General features: G+C 43.5%; 1 protein-coding gene across 1 annotated transcript in view; it reads left to right on the top strand.

Moving 5' to 3' along the window:
* The window catches only part of LOC120996311 (WD repeat-containing protein 49-like), a 193,320-nt gene that overhangs the window by 37,480 nt on the left and 136,129 nt on the right, over positions 1 to 19,711 (top strand). The window contains exons 6-10 of the mRNA XM_040426158.1: positions 3,254 to 3,484; positions 4,258 to 4,340; positions 4,436 to 4,528; positions 4,809 to 4,854; positions 16,924 to 16,970. Of these exons, the coding sequence (XP_040282092.1) occupies positions 3,254 to 3,484; positions 4,258 to 4,340; positions 4,436 to 4,528; positions 4,809 to 4,854; positions 16,924 to 16,970 (500 nt within the window). The remainder of the gene's footprint in view (positions 1 to 3,253; positions 3,485 to 4,257; positions 4,341 to 4,435; positions 4,529 to 4,808; positions 4,855 to 16,923; positions 16,971 to 19,711) is intronic.

Genomic DNA, 19,711 nt, shown 5'->3' with positions numbered 1-19,711 from the left:
TCTGCCATTGATAGCAATAGTAACTGTATACGGTAATTTACTATCCGCCTTGGTGGCTGCAGGCAAACAGTTTTATGGCATTCTGTGTATTTATGCCAGCTGCCTGATGTAAATACACTGGAGATATTTACGAAGCACCTGTTCCACTTTTTCCAACATAGAAGGTGGGTAAAGTGGGTGAGGTGGAGCATGATTTTGTTACTACAATTATTATAATTTTGTTTTTATTAAAAATTGTTTCCACTTAATAAAAAATCATAAATTTGCCAGAAATCTGGGGGTCAGGCTATGCTTTCCACTTTACGTGGAAGTGTTTGACGCAAGCATAATGGGCAACTGGATGGGGCAGTACAAAGTTTTGATGAGAGGCTAGAATGGACCCAGCACAATAATCCATGACATAGACGACCATTCATTTGCTATACTTCAGCCCCTGCAGGGGGACTAAATCGCCAAACGTGACTCCCCAGTGATTCCATCTGATCATCAGCGTTAGAGAAGCCAGGGCTTGTCTTTGGGAAATGATTTAGATAGAAATCCATCTCTAACAATAATTACAGTGGAGAAATAATGGCTTTTCCAGCACTGACTCTGCTTTTAAAGATCAATATGTTAAATGACAGCATCTGTGAATTTTTTACTTCTGTAATAGCCATAAAAATATAACAGGGCTGGAGGATTATTCCGTGCCTCACGTTTTCGGTGATATTTTTGTGGTTTTCTGCTTATTGGCAATTCATAGTTAATAGACTGTGTATTTAATTTAGAGTTATAGAACAAGTTTTCCTTATAATGATCTGATTCCTGGGAGATGAGAACCGATAACTAACCCCCCACCGGTTTTAATTGGCTTGAGAGTAAGTTTAGGAGAAGAACACCTTTCTGCTGACTACTGAGCCGTCGGCTTCTTTCATTTTCATGTCATACTTCAAACCATCAGACTTCCCTTTGTATATTTTCAGTCCTCTGTACATGTAAAGCACAAAGTGTATTTACAAAGCAAAACTACGGGAGAGATTTTTCAAAACTGGTGCAAAGAAAAACTGGTTTAGTTGCCCCAGCAATCCATCAGATTGAGCCTTTCATTTTCCAAAAGGACCTCTGAAAAATGAAAGGTGCAACTAACCCAGTTTTCCTTTGCACCAGTTTTGATAAATCTCCCCCATATTTCCCATTCATTTATTACATGATGAGTTGTGCACAGGGGAGGACTGGCCATAGACCATACCGGGATGAATTCCGCTAGCGCTGATGCCCCGAGGGCCACCCAAGCTCTCTTCACGGTGGCCAATCGGCTATATAATGTGTTGGCGCTCCCAACAGTATGTATTTCATGATATATACAGTACAGACCAAAAGTTTGGACACACCTTCTCATTCAAAGAGTTTTCTTTATTTTCATGACTATGAAAATTGTAGATTCACACTGAAGGCATCAAAACTATGAATTAACACATGTGGAATTATATACATAACAAACAAGTGTGAAACAACTGAAAATATGTCATATTCTAGGTTCTTCAAAGTAGCCACCTTTTGCTTTGATTACTGCTTTGCACACTCTTGGCATGCTCTTGATGAGCTTCAAGAGGTAGTCCCCTGAAATGGTTTTCACTTCACAGGTGTGCCCTGTCAGGTTTAATAAGTGGGATTTCTTGCCTTATAAATGGGGTTGGGACCATCAGTTGCGTTGAGGAGTAGTCAGGTGGATACACAGCTGATAGTCCTACTGAATAGACTGTTAGAATTTGTATTATGGCAAGAAAAAAGCAGCTAAGTAAAGAAAATGAAGGTCAGTCAGTCGAAAAATTGGGAAAACTTTGAAAGTAAGGGCTATTTGACCATGAAGGAGAGTGATGACCTGGCCTCCACAGTCACCGGACCTGAACCCAATCGAGATGGTTTGGGGTGAGCTGGACCGCAGAGTGAAGGCAAAAGGGCCAACAAGTGCTAAGCATCTCTGGGAACTCCTTCAAGACTGTTGGAAGACCATTTCAGGGGACTACCTCTTGAAGCTCATCAAGAGAATGCCAAGAGTGTGCAAAGCAGTAATCAAAGCAAAAGGTGGCTACTTTGAAGAACCTAGAATATGACATATTTTCAGTTGTTTCACACTTGTTTGTTATGTATATAATTCCACATGTGTTAATTCATAGTTTTGATGCCTTCATAGTCATGAAAATAAAGAAAACTCTTTGAATGAGAAGGTGTGTCCAAACTTTTGGTCTGTACTGTATATCAAATGTCATCTCACTCTCTATAATCAGTATTTTCACGCCAGAACCACTTCTGAAAATGGTGAACAATATCAATCACAGGAAGACATGACTGTTTCAGGAACCAAAAGTGTAGAGAGGATGAATTATAATCCATCGCAGCTAATGACAATCATTATTTTAAAGCTATAAAAATGTTAGATCATGAGATGATTTCCTATTTATGTGACCCCCCCCCCTCCTCCACCCGAGTAAAACATTTAACAGAAAAGTTATGTAAAACATCAGAACAAACCCTGTAATGTATGTATCCAAAAAGGTTCTCTACTTAGATTCACAAGATAGTTGACACCCAATATAAAAGGTGAAAGTGCTGAGTTTTGCACATATTGGAGGCGATGTCTGACTTATGGGGTCAACATGTAGAGGTGGCAGCCACCACTAGAGGGAGCTTACAGTATACTATTATACACTGGACACTGAATGCGGCTGTAAGGTAGCGGATGTGGACTCACTTCGTCACTGAAGGATATTTCTTAGAAATACTCCTAAGGAAACCTCCAGGCCACTACCTTTTGAAGTAGTCTTCATTCAGTGACAGATGACACAGGAGGTTTAAGGGACACCGGTGCATGTCACCGAAGGGGACAGGCCGAATCATGTTCAGTGCACAAGCTGAGGTCAGGACAGGCAGAGTTTGTTCAATCCAGTAAACAGGCAGATGGACAGGCAAAGGTCAGGGCAGGCAGAACAAGTAGAATTCAGTAAACAGGCAGAGGTCACGCACAGAAGATCAGATCGAATGAGTTAATTTTTTTCATGAAATGGTAAAATGTCTCACTTTCAACATCTGATATGTGTTCTATGACTTATTATGAATAAAATATGAGTCTATGACATTTGTAGATCATTGTATGCCGTTTTTATTTACATTTGTTTATATTTTACACAGCATCAAAAAATATTTTTGGAATTGGGTCTGTATTATTATTATCACCATTATTTAAAATACTGGTGTAATTTATTATTCTATTTAGGAACAATTTTGCACTTACATGCAACTGGACTACTCAGAACTGGAAGACTCTTACCTCAGGCGCAGGAAAATCACCTTCGTGTTACCAGCGACCATTCAGGAAATTGTTCACGGAGATCCCATTCTGCGAGTTTTCCTAATGCAAGACAGCACTCTAATAATGGTTAGAGAAGACGGTCACATCTGCTTTTGGTCTACACAGCTGAAGCTAAAGCGCGACAAGGCAATATTCGTAAGTGATAATACAAAGCTAATGTAATAAACAAGAAAAAGAATAAAAACATTTAAAAGAAACGTTTTGTTCATACTGGACTGGAGCTCCATGTCGCATCACATAGGTTAGGAAATGCTCCCTAGACCCCTAGACTTTGAAATGGTTCTTCAGGAGTACACAAAAGGGGTCTTGCATCTAAATGTTTAAAATATCCATGAAAAAGGAATTATCAGAAGAACAGCAAAGTGAAAGTGTAAATATTGTAATACTTCAAAGTATCTATCTACCCTCTTTATCTATTTCATATACAGTACAGACCAAAAGTTTGGACACACCTTCTTATTCAAAGAGTTTTCTTTATTTTCATGACTATGAAGGCATCAAAACTATGAATTAACACATGTGGAATTATATACATAACAAACAAGTGTGAAACAACTGAAAATATGTCATATTCTAGGTTCTTCAAAGTAGCCACCTTTTGCTTTGATTACTGCTTTGCACACTCTTGGCATTCTCTTGATGCGCGGACAGCCATTAATATAACTGCTTATTCTTGTCTGCAAAACGGACAAGAATAGGACAGGTTATTTTTTTTTTTGCGGACCACGGAACGGAGCAACGGATGCGGACAGCACACGGAGTGCTGTCCGCATCTTTTGCGGCCCCATTTATGTGAATGGGTCCGCATCCAAGCCGCAAAAAACGGCCGCTCGGATGCGGACCAAAACAACGGTCGTGAGCATGAGGCCTAATCCTGTTGAACAATAAGCAACATGTTTGTTTTCCAGGAAAAAAGCATAAAGAAAATGACAAAATGGGTGACAGATTTTACAATCATGACACAGTATAATAAATTAGTCCTGGGAACTGGGTAGGTATAAGTATCTGTTACTCATATGTGTATATGTGTATTATTTTCATCTAATGTAACATTAATGAATTCTATTGATTATTTGCCTCATCTAGAGATCGGGAGATCCAGCTTTATGAACTGTCTAACCTGGAACCATACTGCCAGATTACTGGACTGGAGACAATGCCATTAAAACTAGATTATTGGTAAAGTATAAATCTGATAAAAAGTCTAAACATCATAATTAATATATCAGGATATTAGGTTTAAGCCCCGCCCCAGGACTGCCCACAATCACAATGAGATAGCAACCAATCAGATTCCACCTTTCATTTGTCAGAGGTATTTTGGGAAATGAAACAATCAATCTGATTGGTTATTATGGACAACTAAGTCATTTTTTCCTTTACACCAGTTCTGATAAATCTCCCCCAGTATGTATACAAGATTCAGTATCTAAACATATTTCTCCTCTTTTCTTTCTAGTGGAACTGACAGTGATGAATGTATGATATTATATGGAGATGACAAGGTAAACTCATGTCCAACTCGCCCACTGCTGGTCACTCAACACTTACACCTGAATTTAATGAGTTAAACTATGGTTACCTGGTAATATACAGATCATGTACAAATTGTCTTAAAGGGGCTATCTGGTAATTTATATTGATGACCTATCCTCAATCTGCTGTTTAGAAGAGGCCGGTGCTCCATGAGTGCCGCAGCCTCTTCTCAGGCCATGTGACGTGGCCTAGTTGCAGCTCAGCCCCGTTCAAGTGAATGGGGCTGAGATGCAATACCAAACACTGCCACTATACTATGGCTGCACTCGCCAGAGCTCCAGTGAGAGCTGCGGCTCCCTGAAACAGCCGCTCTGCATCGGTGCTGGGACTCGGACCCCCGTCGATGTGATAATGATGACCTATTCCGAGGATAGGTCATCATTATCTTTACTTGGATAACCCCTTTAAAATGCCTCCTGCCCCTTTTATGGAAGCCCTATTACATTTCTGCACAAATCAAAACCATAAAATAGCCATTATATAATGTAATACATAGGAGTACTAAAACAAAAAGACCAGCTCACCGCTCAGGTGGGGCCCGAACTCACAAGGGGCCCACTCAGGAGGAGGAGTAAAAGATTTGGTTGCATGGGAGGAGGGGGTTGTGTATAAGTTGCTGGGGAGAGGGGGGAGAATGCTCAAAAATTTGCTGTGGGGCCCAGTCATTTTTAGTTACGCCACTGATTCTGATCCATTGACTTCATCTCTGGTTGGTGGAAATAGCCAACTGCAAAAAATGGTCCAAAATGGGATAAAATTACATCACATTAAAACGAGATCAAGACAAGAACGAAATCCTCTCCCGAAATGCCTTAGCGGTTGTTATGTGGGGAAACTCTGCAAAGTATTTTTTTAAAAGGGAGTCTGTCACTACTTCTGTACATTCTAAACTGTTCCCGGTGCATCACAAACATACCTTTATGTGCTGTTCTCAATGTTTAATGTTCCCAAAAAAATGCTTTTGATCCATATGCAAATGAGTATAAAAGACCCAAAAGGGGCTGTATCTATTGGCAAAGGAGCACACCCACTCACATTTGAACCAAGCCCCGCTCCTCCCCTCTACTTGATGGTGTTGAGGGAGGTGGAGTAAAGGCACAAAGAGCAATAACAGTTCAACTATACAAGAAACAATGGGCTCAGGGTACAATATTTTCAACTTACAATGGTTTTTCCTGGGCCATCATATGTTGAAACTAGACTCAACATACAATGCCTCGGACTCAGATCCAACCAATCAATAAGGCTATTCCTTTTTGTAAAACACTTGTATTGGCTGTCTTATAGCTCCTCTGTACTGTACGGTGGGGTACTACATCTCCTGTACTGCCCTCTATCTGTGCCAGGATGAGCTGCTCCTTTGGATGTCCGGTGAGGGCGGCTTCATTTTATTTTTGGGGTACACTATTTTTGCTATACAAGATCCTGTAGAAGCTCCTGTCCTCATCACAGAAAGTGATTTACAGCTTTCAGCCTCTATTCCTGACTGTTATATGTAAGGACCTACTTTATCTGTCTTAGTTATCTGCTTATTTTTCTTAAATCTTCATTTTATCTTATCATGGGATGACATTTATGTCTTTGGAACCAATTACTAGTTTTTCACAGAGTTTTGGAATCAAGTTACAATGGTTTCAATTTACAATGGTCGTCCGAGAACCAATTAATATTATAACTTGAGGGACCAACTGTTTGTCCCAGGAGGATATACATGTCTTCTCCGATGAGAGGCACAGTCAGTGGCATAACTAGAAATGACTGGGCCCCACACAAATTTTTGAATGGAGCCCCCCAGCAACTTTTTTGTAATCCCCTTCTCCCATGCAACCCCCACTCCTATGACTAGTGAAGATCGCTGTATATACAGTCATTGTATATAATGTCATTGTATAATATGGTTAAGGAGGCCCTGACAATAAAATCATTTAGTGCTCCCTTGGATGGGCCCCTTCTAAGTTCGGGCCCCAAAGCAGCCGCTTCCCCTGCTTCCCCTGCAGCTATGCCCCTGGGTACGGTTTTTCCATGTAAAACAATTATAATATAGTAGTGATGAGCGGCAGGGGTCATATTCGGATTCGTGATATTTCACGAATATTTTTTAGAATATTCGTCATATATTCGCGAATTCGGATATTCGTTATATTCTACATTCTTTTTTTTTTTAAGCGAAAATCGGCAAGATAATGATAACGTAATATGCGAATATTACGCGCTCAATACAGGCGTGGGTAAAAAACGAATATTTAGCACTATAGAATATAGTGCTATATATTAGTTTTTATGAATATTCGTAATTTTTTCCATCTGAACACATGATTCCTCCCTGCTTCTTGCTTGTGGGCCAATGAGTCATTGGCCCACAAGCAACTTAAGCAGGGAAGAATTATGACTTCAGATGGAAAAAAATGACGAATATTTTAAAAAATGAATATACACTCACCTAAAAAATTATTAGTAACACCTGTTCTATTTCTCATTAATGCAATTATCTAGTCAACCAATCACATGGCAGTTGCTTCAATGCATTTAGGGGTGTGGTCCTGGTCAAGACAATCTCCTGAACTCCAAACTGAATGTCAGAATGGGAAAGAAAGGTGATTTAAGCAATTTTGAGCGTGGCATGGTTGTTGGTGCCAGACGGGCCGGTCTGAGTATTTCACAATCTGCTCAGTTACTGGGATTTTCACGCACAACCATTTCTAGGGTTTACAAAGAATGGTGTGAAAAGGGAAAAACATCCAGTATGCGGCAGTCCTGTGGGCAAAAATGCCTTGTGGATGCTAGAGGTCAGAGGAGAATGGGCCGACTGATTCAAGCTGATAGAAGAGCAACGTTGACTGAAATAACCACTCGTTACAACCGAGGTATGCAGCAAAGCATTTGTGAAGCCACAACACGCACAACCTTGAGGCGGATGGGCTACAACAGCAGAAGACCCCACCGGGTACCACTCATCTCCACTACAAATAGGAAAAAGAGGCTACAATTTGCACGAGCTCACCAAAATTGGACTGTTGAAGACTGGAAAAATGTTGCCTGGTCTGATGAGTCTCGATTTCTGTTGAGACATTCAAATGGTAGAGTCCGAATTTGGCGTAAACAGAATGAGAACATGTATCCATCCTCTGATGGCTACTTCCAGCAGGATAATGCACCATGTCACAAAGCTCAAATCATTTCAAATTGGTTTCTTGAACATGACAATGAGTTCACTGTACTAAAATGGCCCCCACAGTCACCAGATCTCAACCCAATAGAGCATCTTTGGGATGTGGTGGAACGGGAGCTTCGTGCCCTGGATGTGCATCCCTCAAATCTCCATCAACTGCAAGATGCTATCCTATCAATATGGGCCAACATTTCTAAAGAATGCTATCAGCACCTTGTGGAATCAATGCCACGTAGAATTAAGGCAGTTCTGAAGGCAAAAGGGGGTCCAACACCGTATTAGTATGGTGTTCCTAATAATTCTTTAGGTGAGTGTATAGCACTATATTCAATATAGTGCTATATATTTGTTTTTTAGAATATTCGTCCTTTTTTTCCAACTGAAGTGAACACATGATTCCTCCCTGCTTCTTGTTTGTGGGCCAATGACGTCATTGGCCCACAAGCAAGAATCAGGGAGGAATCATGTGTTCAGATAGAAAAAATGACGAATATTCGATATAACGAATATATATCACTATATTCTAAATATTTGCGAATTCTCGAAGTGCCGATATTCGTGATTAAAATTTGTTATTCGAATATTCGCTTAACACTATAATATAGGGGTACACAGCTCTGACAAGCAGTTATCAATGAAGGGTATGTTGACTCTTCTCACAGTCTACATATCCTCCTGATACAGGGGGGCTTTTTGACTGTTCTTACATTGCCTCTCCTCAAACCTGGCCTGTCTTCTGACCAGAGGCGTATCTAGTGAAAATGGCGCCTATGGCAAGCACTGAAACTGCGCCCCTGTCAAAATATTTTAAACCCATCTTTCAGATAACCTTAACAAAAAAAAAAACACGATAGCTCTTTTGTAGAACCCCCATAAAAACTTACAGTTACTTGACTTGGCCCTTGGGGATCTCGGACGCCACTTCAACACTTTGGCCGGGGGCTCGGCGGAGCTGATGTTGTGCTTTAACCTAATGAGAAAGATTTCATAATAAGGATTTGGAGAAAGGGCAGAGGGATAGCAGAGCAGGGAGAGGCTGGTGCTGCTACTAGGGGGTCATACCATGGGGGAGTAATAAAGCCCACCATAATGCCCCCCCAGTAGTAATAATTCTCCTTATAATATGCAAAACATTTGTAATGCCCCCAGTTGAGCTAATGTTCCCATAATGTGCCAATATAAAATACCCCTTCTCAGTGCCCCCGTAGATGACCCCCATAGTGCCCCCCCCTTCCCCATAGTACCCCCCCCCTTCCCCATAGTACCCACCATAATGTGTCCCAGTATAAAATGCCCCTATACAGAGCCCCCATATAAAATATCTTCTTTTTTAGCCTCAGTAGATGCCCCTATAGTGTCCCCCAATAATCTGCAGTAAGATGTGCCCCCATAGATGCCCCCAATCATGTGCCAGTAATAAGAGCCCCCCCACCATCATGTGCCAGTAGCCAGAGCCCCCCCATATCATGTCAGTAGCCAGAGCCCCCCCATATCATGTGTCAGTAGCCAGAGCCCCCCATATCATGTGCCAGTAGCCAGAGTGCCCCCAATCATGTGCCAGAAATAAGAGCCCCCCCACCATCATGTGCCAGTAGCCAGAGCCCCCCATATCATATGCCAGTAGCCAGAGCCCCCCCATATCATGTGCCAGTAGCCCCCCTTATGTGCCAGTAGCCCCCCTATGTGCCAGTAGCCCTCCTTATCATGTGCCAGTAGCCCCCCTTATCATGTGCCAGTAGCCCCCTTATCATGTGCCAGTAGCCCCCCTTATCATGTGCCAGTAGCCCCCCTTATCATGTGCCAGTAGCCCCCCATATCATGTGCCAGTAGCCAGAGCCCCCCCATATCATGTGCCAGTAGCCAGAGCCCCCCCCCCCACCATCATGTGCCAGTAGCCAGAGCCCCCCCATATCATGTGTCAGTAGCCAGAGCCCCCCCATATCATGTGTCAGTAGCCAGAGTGCCCCCATATCATGTGCCAGTAGCCAGAGTGCCCCCATATCATGTGCCAGTAGCCCCCCATATCATGTGCCAGTAGCCCCCCTTATCATGTGCCAGCCCAGTAGTCCCCCCTTATCATGTGCCAGCCCAGTAGTCCCCCCTTATCATGTGCCAGCCCAGTAGTCCCCCCTTATCATGTGCCAGCCCAGTAGCCCCCCTTATCATGTGCCAGCCCAGCCCAGTAGTCCCCCCTTATGTGCCAGCCCAGTAGCCCCCCTTATGTGCCAGCCCAGTAGCCCCCCTTATCATGTGCCAGCCCAGTATTGTACCTATATAAAAAAATAAAAAAAAATAATACACTTATACTTACCTCCAGCAATGCGATGCGATGCAGGCCACCTCTTCCGTCTGTGTGTCCCTCGCTATACGGCTCAGGCGACGCGATGACGTCATCGCGCCATCACCGGCCTCTGATAGGCTGCCAGCACTAAGCCGGCAGCCTATCAGAGGAACAGGAGGGGACACACCTCTCCCTCCTCTGCCGCAGCACAGACAGGCATCTGTATTGCCGTCCTGAGGACGGCAATACAGATGACTATGGAGATGAGCGCTTCCGCAATGGAGGCGCTCATCTCCTGCTCTGCCCTGCCGCCGGCCGCGGCCGCCCCCACTTGTCACCAGGGCCGCAGCGCTGGGGTGCGGGGCCCGGGCACCCACTGCACCCCGTGTAGGATCGGCCCTGGTCGCCCCCCCCGCTTGGCGCCTATGGCACTAGCCATGGCTGCCATAGCTTGGATACGCCACTGCTTCTGACCCTGGGTCCACATGCAGCCACTCCTATAGGTTGTGGGGCAGCTCCCTGGCAACTCCACCTGTAGTCTCTCTCCTGCTCTGCACCCACTTTTAGATCTATCCCAACTCACTTGGTAGAAAGGTCAGCCCCTCTTAACCGCCTCCGGACCGCCTAACGCAGGATCGCGTTCCAGAGGCGGCAGCCCTGCGCAGAGTCACGCATATACGCGTCATCTCGCGAGACGCGAAAATTTCGCTCAAAGCCGGCCCGCGCATGCGCATCGCGGGCCGGCAAAAGTTAGAGGGGGGTCGAGTCATCAGCTTGCCAGCCAATGATCGTCGCTGGCAAGCTGATGATTTTTTAAAAATCAAATGAAAAGCCAGATAACACATTATATTTGTAAATATGATGTGTTAAATGGCTTGTCTGCTCCTCTGCTGGTCCTTTTCGTCGGTTGGTTCCAGCAGAGGAGCACACATCACTGTGAGTAGCACCAAACACTACACCTTAGCCCCAGATCACCCCCATCACCCGAATTAACCCCTTGATCACCCCTTGCTCGCCCCTGTCAATCACCTAGTGAAAGGAAAAATTGATCAGTGTAAACTGTCACTTTTTTTTTCACTAGTATTGGCTGTTAGGTTTTAGGGATAGTTTAGGCCCCTTGGTTAGGTAGTTAGCGTCAGTTAGCGCCCAGCCCACCGCACCGCAGTCACTGATTCGCTGATTAGCGTATCGCTAATCAGCATTTGTACTTTTATAGTATCTGTAAGTGATCAAAACTGATCACGGTCAGATCTATAATTGTATTAGTGTCACCTTAGCTCGCCCTCCAGCCAAAACGCAGTGTTTGCCCGATCAGGCCTGATCGGTCGCCCACACGTGCGTTCACCCACGCCCGCCCCGCCGCAGTGACAAAAAATATTGTATTTTTTGATCACTGCACAATCACTTTCCAAGCGCTGCGGCGATAAAAAAATCAGTTTTGATATTTTTTATCAATCGCAGCGGCCTCCGGTACTTCGCTAGCCTCCCCTTTGTAAGACAGGCTTGCTTTTTTTCTTGGGTAGTCTCAGGGAATACCCCTAAATTTAGTAGTCCAAATGTCAAACAGGGGGTATTCTTCTGAAGAGGCCTACAGGCTTCTGACCCAGTCGGATGAGGAATGGGAACCCTCATCTGAGGAATCTAGCGGGTCAGAATATGAACCTGTAGAGAGCAGTGGCAGTCTGACCCAAAGTTCGGACGAGGAGGTTGAGGTCCCTGATAGCACCAGGCGTACCCGGCCCCGTGTCGCTAGACCACAGGTTGTGCAGGATCCGTTTCAAGGGCAGCAGAGTGGGGCTGGCGCTGTCGGATCACGTGGTGAGGCATACACCAGCAGCGCAGCCCTCCCTGGAAATAGTACCAGCACTGCCGTACAACATGGTGAAGTGGCGAGCACCAGAAGGGCAGTTGAAGCTGGTACGGTGGCACGTGCAATAGTTACCCCGTCGCAGCCACCGCAAAGACAGGCCCGTAGAGCCCCTAGAGTCCCTGAGGTGCTGGCAAACCCTGATTGGCAGTCACCAACTTCAGCCGCACCTGTAGTTCCCCCTTTCACCGCCCAGTCTGGAGTTCGGGTTGAGACAGCTCAGATCGGTTCGGCCCTGGGATTTTTTGAGCTGTTCTTGACTGCGGAGCTCTTGGACTTAGTCGTGGCAGAAACAAATCGGTATGCCACACAATTTATATCCGCCAACCCGGGAAGCTATTATGCCCAGCCTTTCCGGTGGAAACCAGTCCAAGTTTCCGAAATTAAAAATTTTCTGGGCCTTTTCCTGAACATGGGTCTAACCAAAAAGCATGAATTGCGGTCATATTGGTCCACGAACCCGATTCATCACATGCCCATGTTCTCTGCTGCTATGTCCAGGGCACGTTTTGAGACCATCCTGTGTTTCCTGCACTTTAGCGACAACAGCACCTCTCGTCCCAGATGCCACCCAGCTTTTGACCGGCTCCACAAAATTCGGCCCCTCATAGACCACTTCAACCAGAAATTTGCAGATTTGTATACCCCCGAGCCAAACATCTGCGTAGACGAGTCCCTAATACATTTTACCGGGTGCCTTGGCTTCAAACAATACATCCCAAGCAAGCGTGCCCGGTATGGGGTCAAATTGTATAAGCTCTGTGAAAGGACCACAGGCTATACCCACAAATTTCGGATCTATGAGGGAAAAGATCAGACCCTGGAGCCGGTTGGTTGCCCTGACTACCTGGGGAGCAGTGGGAAGACAGTCTGGGACTTGGTGTCACCCTTATTTGGCAAGGGGTACCATCTTTATGTGGACAATTTTTACACAAGTGTGCCCCTCTTCAGGCATTTGTTCCTAGAACAGATTGACTGCTGTGGCACCGTGCGACCTAGTCGCGTGGGCTTCCCCCAACGGCTCGTTACCACCCGTCTTGCAAGGGGGGAGAGGGCTGCCTTGTGTAACGAAGAACTGCTCGCGGTGAAATGGAGAGACAAGCGTGACGTTTACATGCTCTCCTCCATTCACGCAGACACGACAATACAAATTGAAAGGGCAACCCGTGTCATTGAAAAGCCCCTCTCAGTCCACAACTATAATGCGCTCATGGGAGGGGTGGACTTCAATGACCAGATGTTGGCTCCCTATTTAGTTTCCCGACGCACCAGATGCTGGTATAAGAAGGTGTCTGTATATTTGATTTAATTGGCGATGTACAATAGTTTTGTTCTCTACAGTAAGGCTGGGAGAACGGGATCCTTCCTCAAATTTCAGGAAGAGATCATTGCGAACCTCCTGTATCCAGGAGGTTCCGTGGCCCCATCCACCAGTGTAGTTAGCCGTCTACACGAGCGACATTTCCCCAGTGTCGTTCCTGGTACCTCAACCCAACCGTCACCCCGAAAAAGATGTCGCGTCTGTAGCAGGAGTGGAATAAGGCGTGACACCCGCTATTTCTGTCCTGACTGTCCTGACCACCCTGCCCTATGCTTTGGAGAGTGTTTCCGGAAGTACCACACACAGGTACACTTAGCATAGGGATTGCATCTCACAGGACAGGCACACAGGGCTATTAGGGCCCTTACACTCACAGCTACTGCAAACCTCTCCTTTCACCTGGGATAAAGTGCATAATGTACTTCGCCACATCTTTGGGCGATTTGCGCTTTGCACATTGTCCCATGGGGAAGGAGAGGTATGTCCTATAAAGGTAAAAAAATTAAATAAAATAAAAAATCACCGGTAAGCAAAAAAGTTAACGTTCAGTTCAAAAGTTTATATGTTCTGTTCAAAAGTTATTATAAAGTTAATAAATTTATTGCATTGCGGCTTAGTTTTTTCTTTTTGGTTTTGTTTTTTTTACCTTCCAGGTGGACCAACCGATCGACTAGCTGCAGCACTGATGTGCATTCTGCCAGAAGCATTGCGCTGCTGTCAGATTACACACAAGTCGGTGTATGCGGCGCTGCAAGACGAGATTTCTCCTCTGCAGTAAAAGATATGTTTGCCGAGGCATATGAGCTGAGGAGGCGGCGGTGTTCATATACTTTGGCAAACACTTTGTATATAAAAAAAATAAAAATTCCGGCAATGATTTATTCATCCACATCGATTGATGTGAATGGAGAAATCGGGTTTGCCAGGGCATATGAGCTAAGTGGGTATGGATGTTGGGCGGAGCTCCTATGTCCTGGCAGACGCCTTTCCCCTCTTTTTTTTTTGGCAGAGATTTTTCCATCCACATTGATCGATGCGAATGAAGAAATCTGTGCCGTTCATTTTTTCTTTCAGCCCAGAGGCTGAACGGAAAAAAAAAATCTCATTACCCGTATGCTCAATATAAGGAGAATAGCAGAAACTCCTAATGCTGGCCATACATGTAATGATTGCGGAGACCCTCAAATGCCAGGGCAGTACAAACACCCCACAAATGACCCCATTTTGGAAAGAAGACACTCCAAGGTATTCCGTGATGGGCATATTGAGTCCATGAAAGATTGAAATTTTTGTCCCAAGTTAGCGGAAAGGGAGACTTTGTGAGAAAAAAAAAAAATAATAAATTTCCGCTAACTTGTGGCAAAAAAAAAAAAAATTCTATGAACTCGCCATGCCCCTCATTGAATACCTTGGGGTGTCTTCTTTCCAAAATGGGGTCACATGTGGGGTATTTATACTGCCCTGGCATTTTAGGGGCCCTAAAGAGTGAGAAGAAGTCTGGGATCCAAATGTCTAAAAATGCCCCCCTAAAAGGAATGTGGGCCCCTTTGCGCATCTAGGCTGCAGAAAAGTGTCACACATGTGGTATCGCCGTACTCAGGAGAAGTTGGGGAATGTGTTTTGGGGTGTCATTTTACATATACCCATGCTGGGTGAGAGAAATATCTCGGTCAAATGCCAACTTTGTATAAAAAAATGGGAAATGTTGTCTTTTTCCGAGATATTTATCTCACCCAGCATGGGTATATGTAAAATGACACCCCAAAACACATTGCCCAACTTCTCCTGAGTACGGAGAGACCACATGTGTGACACTTTTTTGCAGCCTAGGTGGGCAAAGGGCACCTTTCGGATTTCACCGGCCATTTTTTACAGATTTTGATTTCAAACTACTTACCACACATTAGGGCCCCTAGAATGCAAGGGCAGTATAACTACCCCACAAGTGACCCCATTTTGGAAAGAAGACACCCCAAGGTATTCGCTGATGGGCATAGTGAGTTCATAGAAGTTTTTATTTTTTGTCACAAGTTAGTGGGATATGAGACTTTGTAAGAGAAAAAAAAAAATCATCATTTTCCGCTAACTTGTGACAAAAAATAAAAAGTTCTATGAACTCACTATGCCCATCAGCGAATACCTTAGGGTGTCTACTTTCCGAAATGGGGTCATTTGTGGGGTGTTTGTACTGTCTGGCCATTGTAGAACCTCAGGAAACATGACAGGTGCTCAGAAAGTCAGAGCTGCTTCAAAAAGCGGAAATTCACATTTTTGTACCATAGTTTGTAAACGCTATAACTTTTACCCAAACCATTTTTTTTTTTACCCAAACATTTTTTTTTATCAAAGACATGTTAGAACAATAAATTTAGAGAAAAATTTATATATGGATGTCATTTTTTTTGCAAAATTTTACAACTGAAAGTGAAAAATTTAATTTTTTTGCAAAAAAATCGTTAAATTTTGATTAATAACAAAAAGAGTAAAAATGTCAGCAGCAATGAAATGCCACCAAATGAAAGCTCTATTAGTGAGAAGAAAAGGAGGTAAAATTAATTTGGGTGGTAAGTTGCATGACCGAGCAATAAACGGTGAAAGTAGGGTAGGTCAGAAGTGTAAGAAGTGGCCTGGTCATTAAGGGTGTTTAAGCTAGGGGGGCTGAGGTGGTTAAAGAATAATTTGGTCCACCCACATGAGCACTAAAGCAATGCGAACCATTCCCCACCAGTCATGGCTCCAGGAGCCATATTTTTCAGTTGCCATCATGAATAGGGCAAGGCAACCCATATAGTAACCCATATAATAAACAAGATAAGCAATATATTAGTTTATAACAGTGCATTATATATTATACAGCCATGCAGTCCATGACTCCATCACAAGTTCCACCTGTAGCCAGCTGGGAAAAGCATGTGACACACAGTCCAGAGCATGGCAATGCTTCACATTAGCCCTAGTCCAGGCTACAAAGCAACAAACAAGTAAGGGAGTCAATCCACCACCTTACAGGAACCCCACACACACACAAATATATTTTGTCTTTGCTGTGCTAATAGTTTTAAGAGGTAGGGGAAGATTTATCAAACTAGTGTAGAAGAGTAGAACTGGCTTAGTCCATAGCAACCAATCAGATTTCACCTTTCATTTTTCGCAGCTCCGTTGGAAAATTAAAGGTGGAATTTGATTGGCTGCTATGGGCAACTAAGCCAGTTCTACTTTACACCAGTTTGATAAATGACCCCCATAGTTCTTAAACAGTTTTTATGGAATACTGCACAGTACAACCATGTCCATTCATTTTTTGATGGTGATTACTGTTATTACTATTGTCAATGACAGTAATCAAATTGCATATAATGTAATTACAATATACCCACTAACCACCAATTCTTTATTACAGGGATGTGTGAACATTCTGCTATTCACTTCAATAGGAGAAACCTTAAGGTACAATAATGCCTAAAAACAGACATCCTCCTGACAGAATCTATTGTAATAAATATATTAAAGGGCTTCTGTCACCCCCAAAACACATTTTCTTTTTTTTGGGCTTGTTAAAATCCTTATTGAACGACTATTCCCTATATAGGGCTCTTACCTTTGGTTGTGGCTTCTTTTCCTTAAAAATCTATCTTTTAAAATATGCAAATCACTTCTTTCGGTGACGTCATCGGCGCAGGCGCACTGAGGGAGTGCTGAGGAGGCGAGCCTTCTTCTCTCAGAGCGCCTGCACCGAATGAAGACAGGCGCGGGATTTGAAATGCTGACAGGGCCAGCCGGAGGAGGAGAGGGCGTTTGTTTGCGGCGGCTACCAACAAGTAGACGCCCTACTTGCTGGTAGTGAAGTGATTTGCATATTTTAAAAGATAGATTTTTAAGGAAAAGAAGCCACAGCCAAAGGTAAGAGCCCTATATAGGGAATAGTCGTTCAATAAGGATTTTAACAAGTCCAAAAAAAAAATATATGTGTTTATATATATATGTGTTTTTGGGGGTGACAGAAGCCCTTTAACAGCATGCACAAGACCATGGACATATTGTGGTCGCAAACCACGGATCTGCAAAATACGGATACCTTCTGTGTGTAGTCTGCTTTTTTCTCCATCCCATTACTAGAAATGACTATTCTTGTCCTCAATACGGACAAGAATAAAATGCATTCTATAATTTGCAGAATGGACATATAGATGCCGAAAGCACATGAATGACACCTGTGTGCTGTCCGTTTTTTTGTTGAAGACCCATAGTCTGTGTGTAATCAGCAAAAAATGTGCATTGGACGTGGATACAAAATATGGTTGTATGCATGAGGCCTAGCTCACACTTCAGTGATCAAAATTCTAAATGATTGTGAGCTTTCACAGAGATAAGGTATAATGGGAAGGTTTCCTCCTTTTCTGTGTTTCTGACCTGCACCTGGTTATGTCTCACAATAACTGATCGAAGTCACTGATCAAATCACTGAAGTGTGAACTAGGCCTTACATTCACCCTTTCCTGACGTGACAATTTTCCGTTTTGGTTTTTCGTTCCCTGACTTCCCAGAGCCATAACTTTTTTTTTATTCTTCTGCTCACATAGCCGTATGACGGCTTGTTTTTGCAAGACAAGTTGTACTTTCTAATGCCACCATTTAATATTATATAGGATGTAGGAAAAAAAATTCCAAATGGGGTGGAACTGGAAAAAAAAAACACCATTCCGCCACAGTTTAATTATTTATTTATTTATTTATTTTTACTATATTTACTATACGGTAAAACTGACTTGTGCCCTTCATTCTCCAGGTCAGTATGAATCCGGGGATACCACATATCTATAGTTTTTCTTGCATTTTAATACTGAAAAAAAATAAAACTTTGGAACAAATTATTTTTTTCTTTTCATCATCATATTCTGACCCCCATAACTTATTTTTTTATAGTTATGTCTACAGAGATGTGTAGGGGCTCATTTTTTGCTGGACGATATGTAGTTTTTGCCAATATCATTTTGGGGTGTGTAACTTTTTTTATATTTTAATAGTACGGGCGTTTTCCACACACGGTGATGCCCATGATGTTATTTTGTTAAATTGTTTATTTATTTATTTTCATTTTGGAGAAAGGGGGTGATTTGAATTTTTATATTTTTTTACTTTTTTTTAAACTTTGTTAAAAATCTCCGCCGGGGGAAAAGCGCATCTGCCCTGGAAGCGCGCATGTCCAGTTTTTAACACTCTCAGATGCCATGGTCACATTTTACCACGGCATCTGAGTGGTTAAATGTCCATGGCCGGCATAACCGCTGATTGCGGACATTAGTCGCGGGTGCCTGCTGTATAAAACCGCAGGCATCCGGTTGCTATGTTGCAAGGCTCCGCTCCGGAGTGGGCGCCATCTTTAAAGACCCGACATGTGATGTACGTCAGATGTCGGGAAGGGGTTAATGTTGTCACTTGTCCAGGGATATACATTCACTTCTTGGAGGCCAACCTCTGAGATTACCACTGATCCTTTAAATAAAGGGGCTGCAGCACTAATTTAGTGCTGCACCCTTTTCACTATTTTTCCCCAGATGGTAGTGCCCTGGCCACCCACTGTGCAGGCAACTGTAGCATAACCCCATTCAACAAAAAATGTGTTGCAATCTGTAGGCAGCATGTAATGGAGCAGGAGGAGCTGAGCAGATTGATATATAGTTTTATGGGAAAAGATTCAGTAAAACTTGTAATTTTATTCATTTAAATTCCTGCTATTTCTTATTTTGTTGTTCAAGTGGGAGGTGTTATCAGTAGCATTATCTGCGAAAGTGTGTATACAGAGATAGCTGCCACTGATAACACCTCCCCCTGATCATTAAGTGATGGCAGCCAACGCTGTGTCCCCTCCATTCTCAAGATTGGTGGAGGTCTCAGAGATTGGACCCCCATTGATCATCCTAGTGATAGGCCATCACTTCTTAAAATAGGAATAACCATTTAAACTCCCCCTGACATAACCGTATGTCAGCAGGACACAAGAGGTGTGTCGGGTGGGGTCATGAACTGATAACACAGATCCCCGTCATTTAATCCCTTTAGATGCTGCTGTCAATAGCGATCATGGCATCTGAGCAGTTAGACAGAGGGAGGTGGCTCCCTCTGCCCTCTGATCAAAGCCCCTGTGGTGAAATCGCAGGGCTCCAATCGGTTGCTATGACAGCTTGGGA

The sequence above is a fragment of the Bufo bufo genome, chromosome 3 (genome assembly GCF_905171765.1).
Source record: "Bufo bufo chromosome 3, aBufBuf1.1, whole genome shotgun sequence".
NCBI lineage: Eukaryota > Metazoa > Chordata > Amphibia > Anura > Bufonidae > Bufo > Bufo bufo.
Note: the sequence above shows the minus strand (reverse complement) of the source record. Positions and strands in the feature narration are given on the sequence as shown.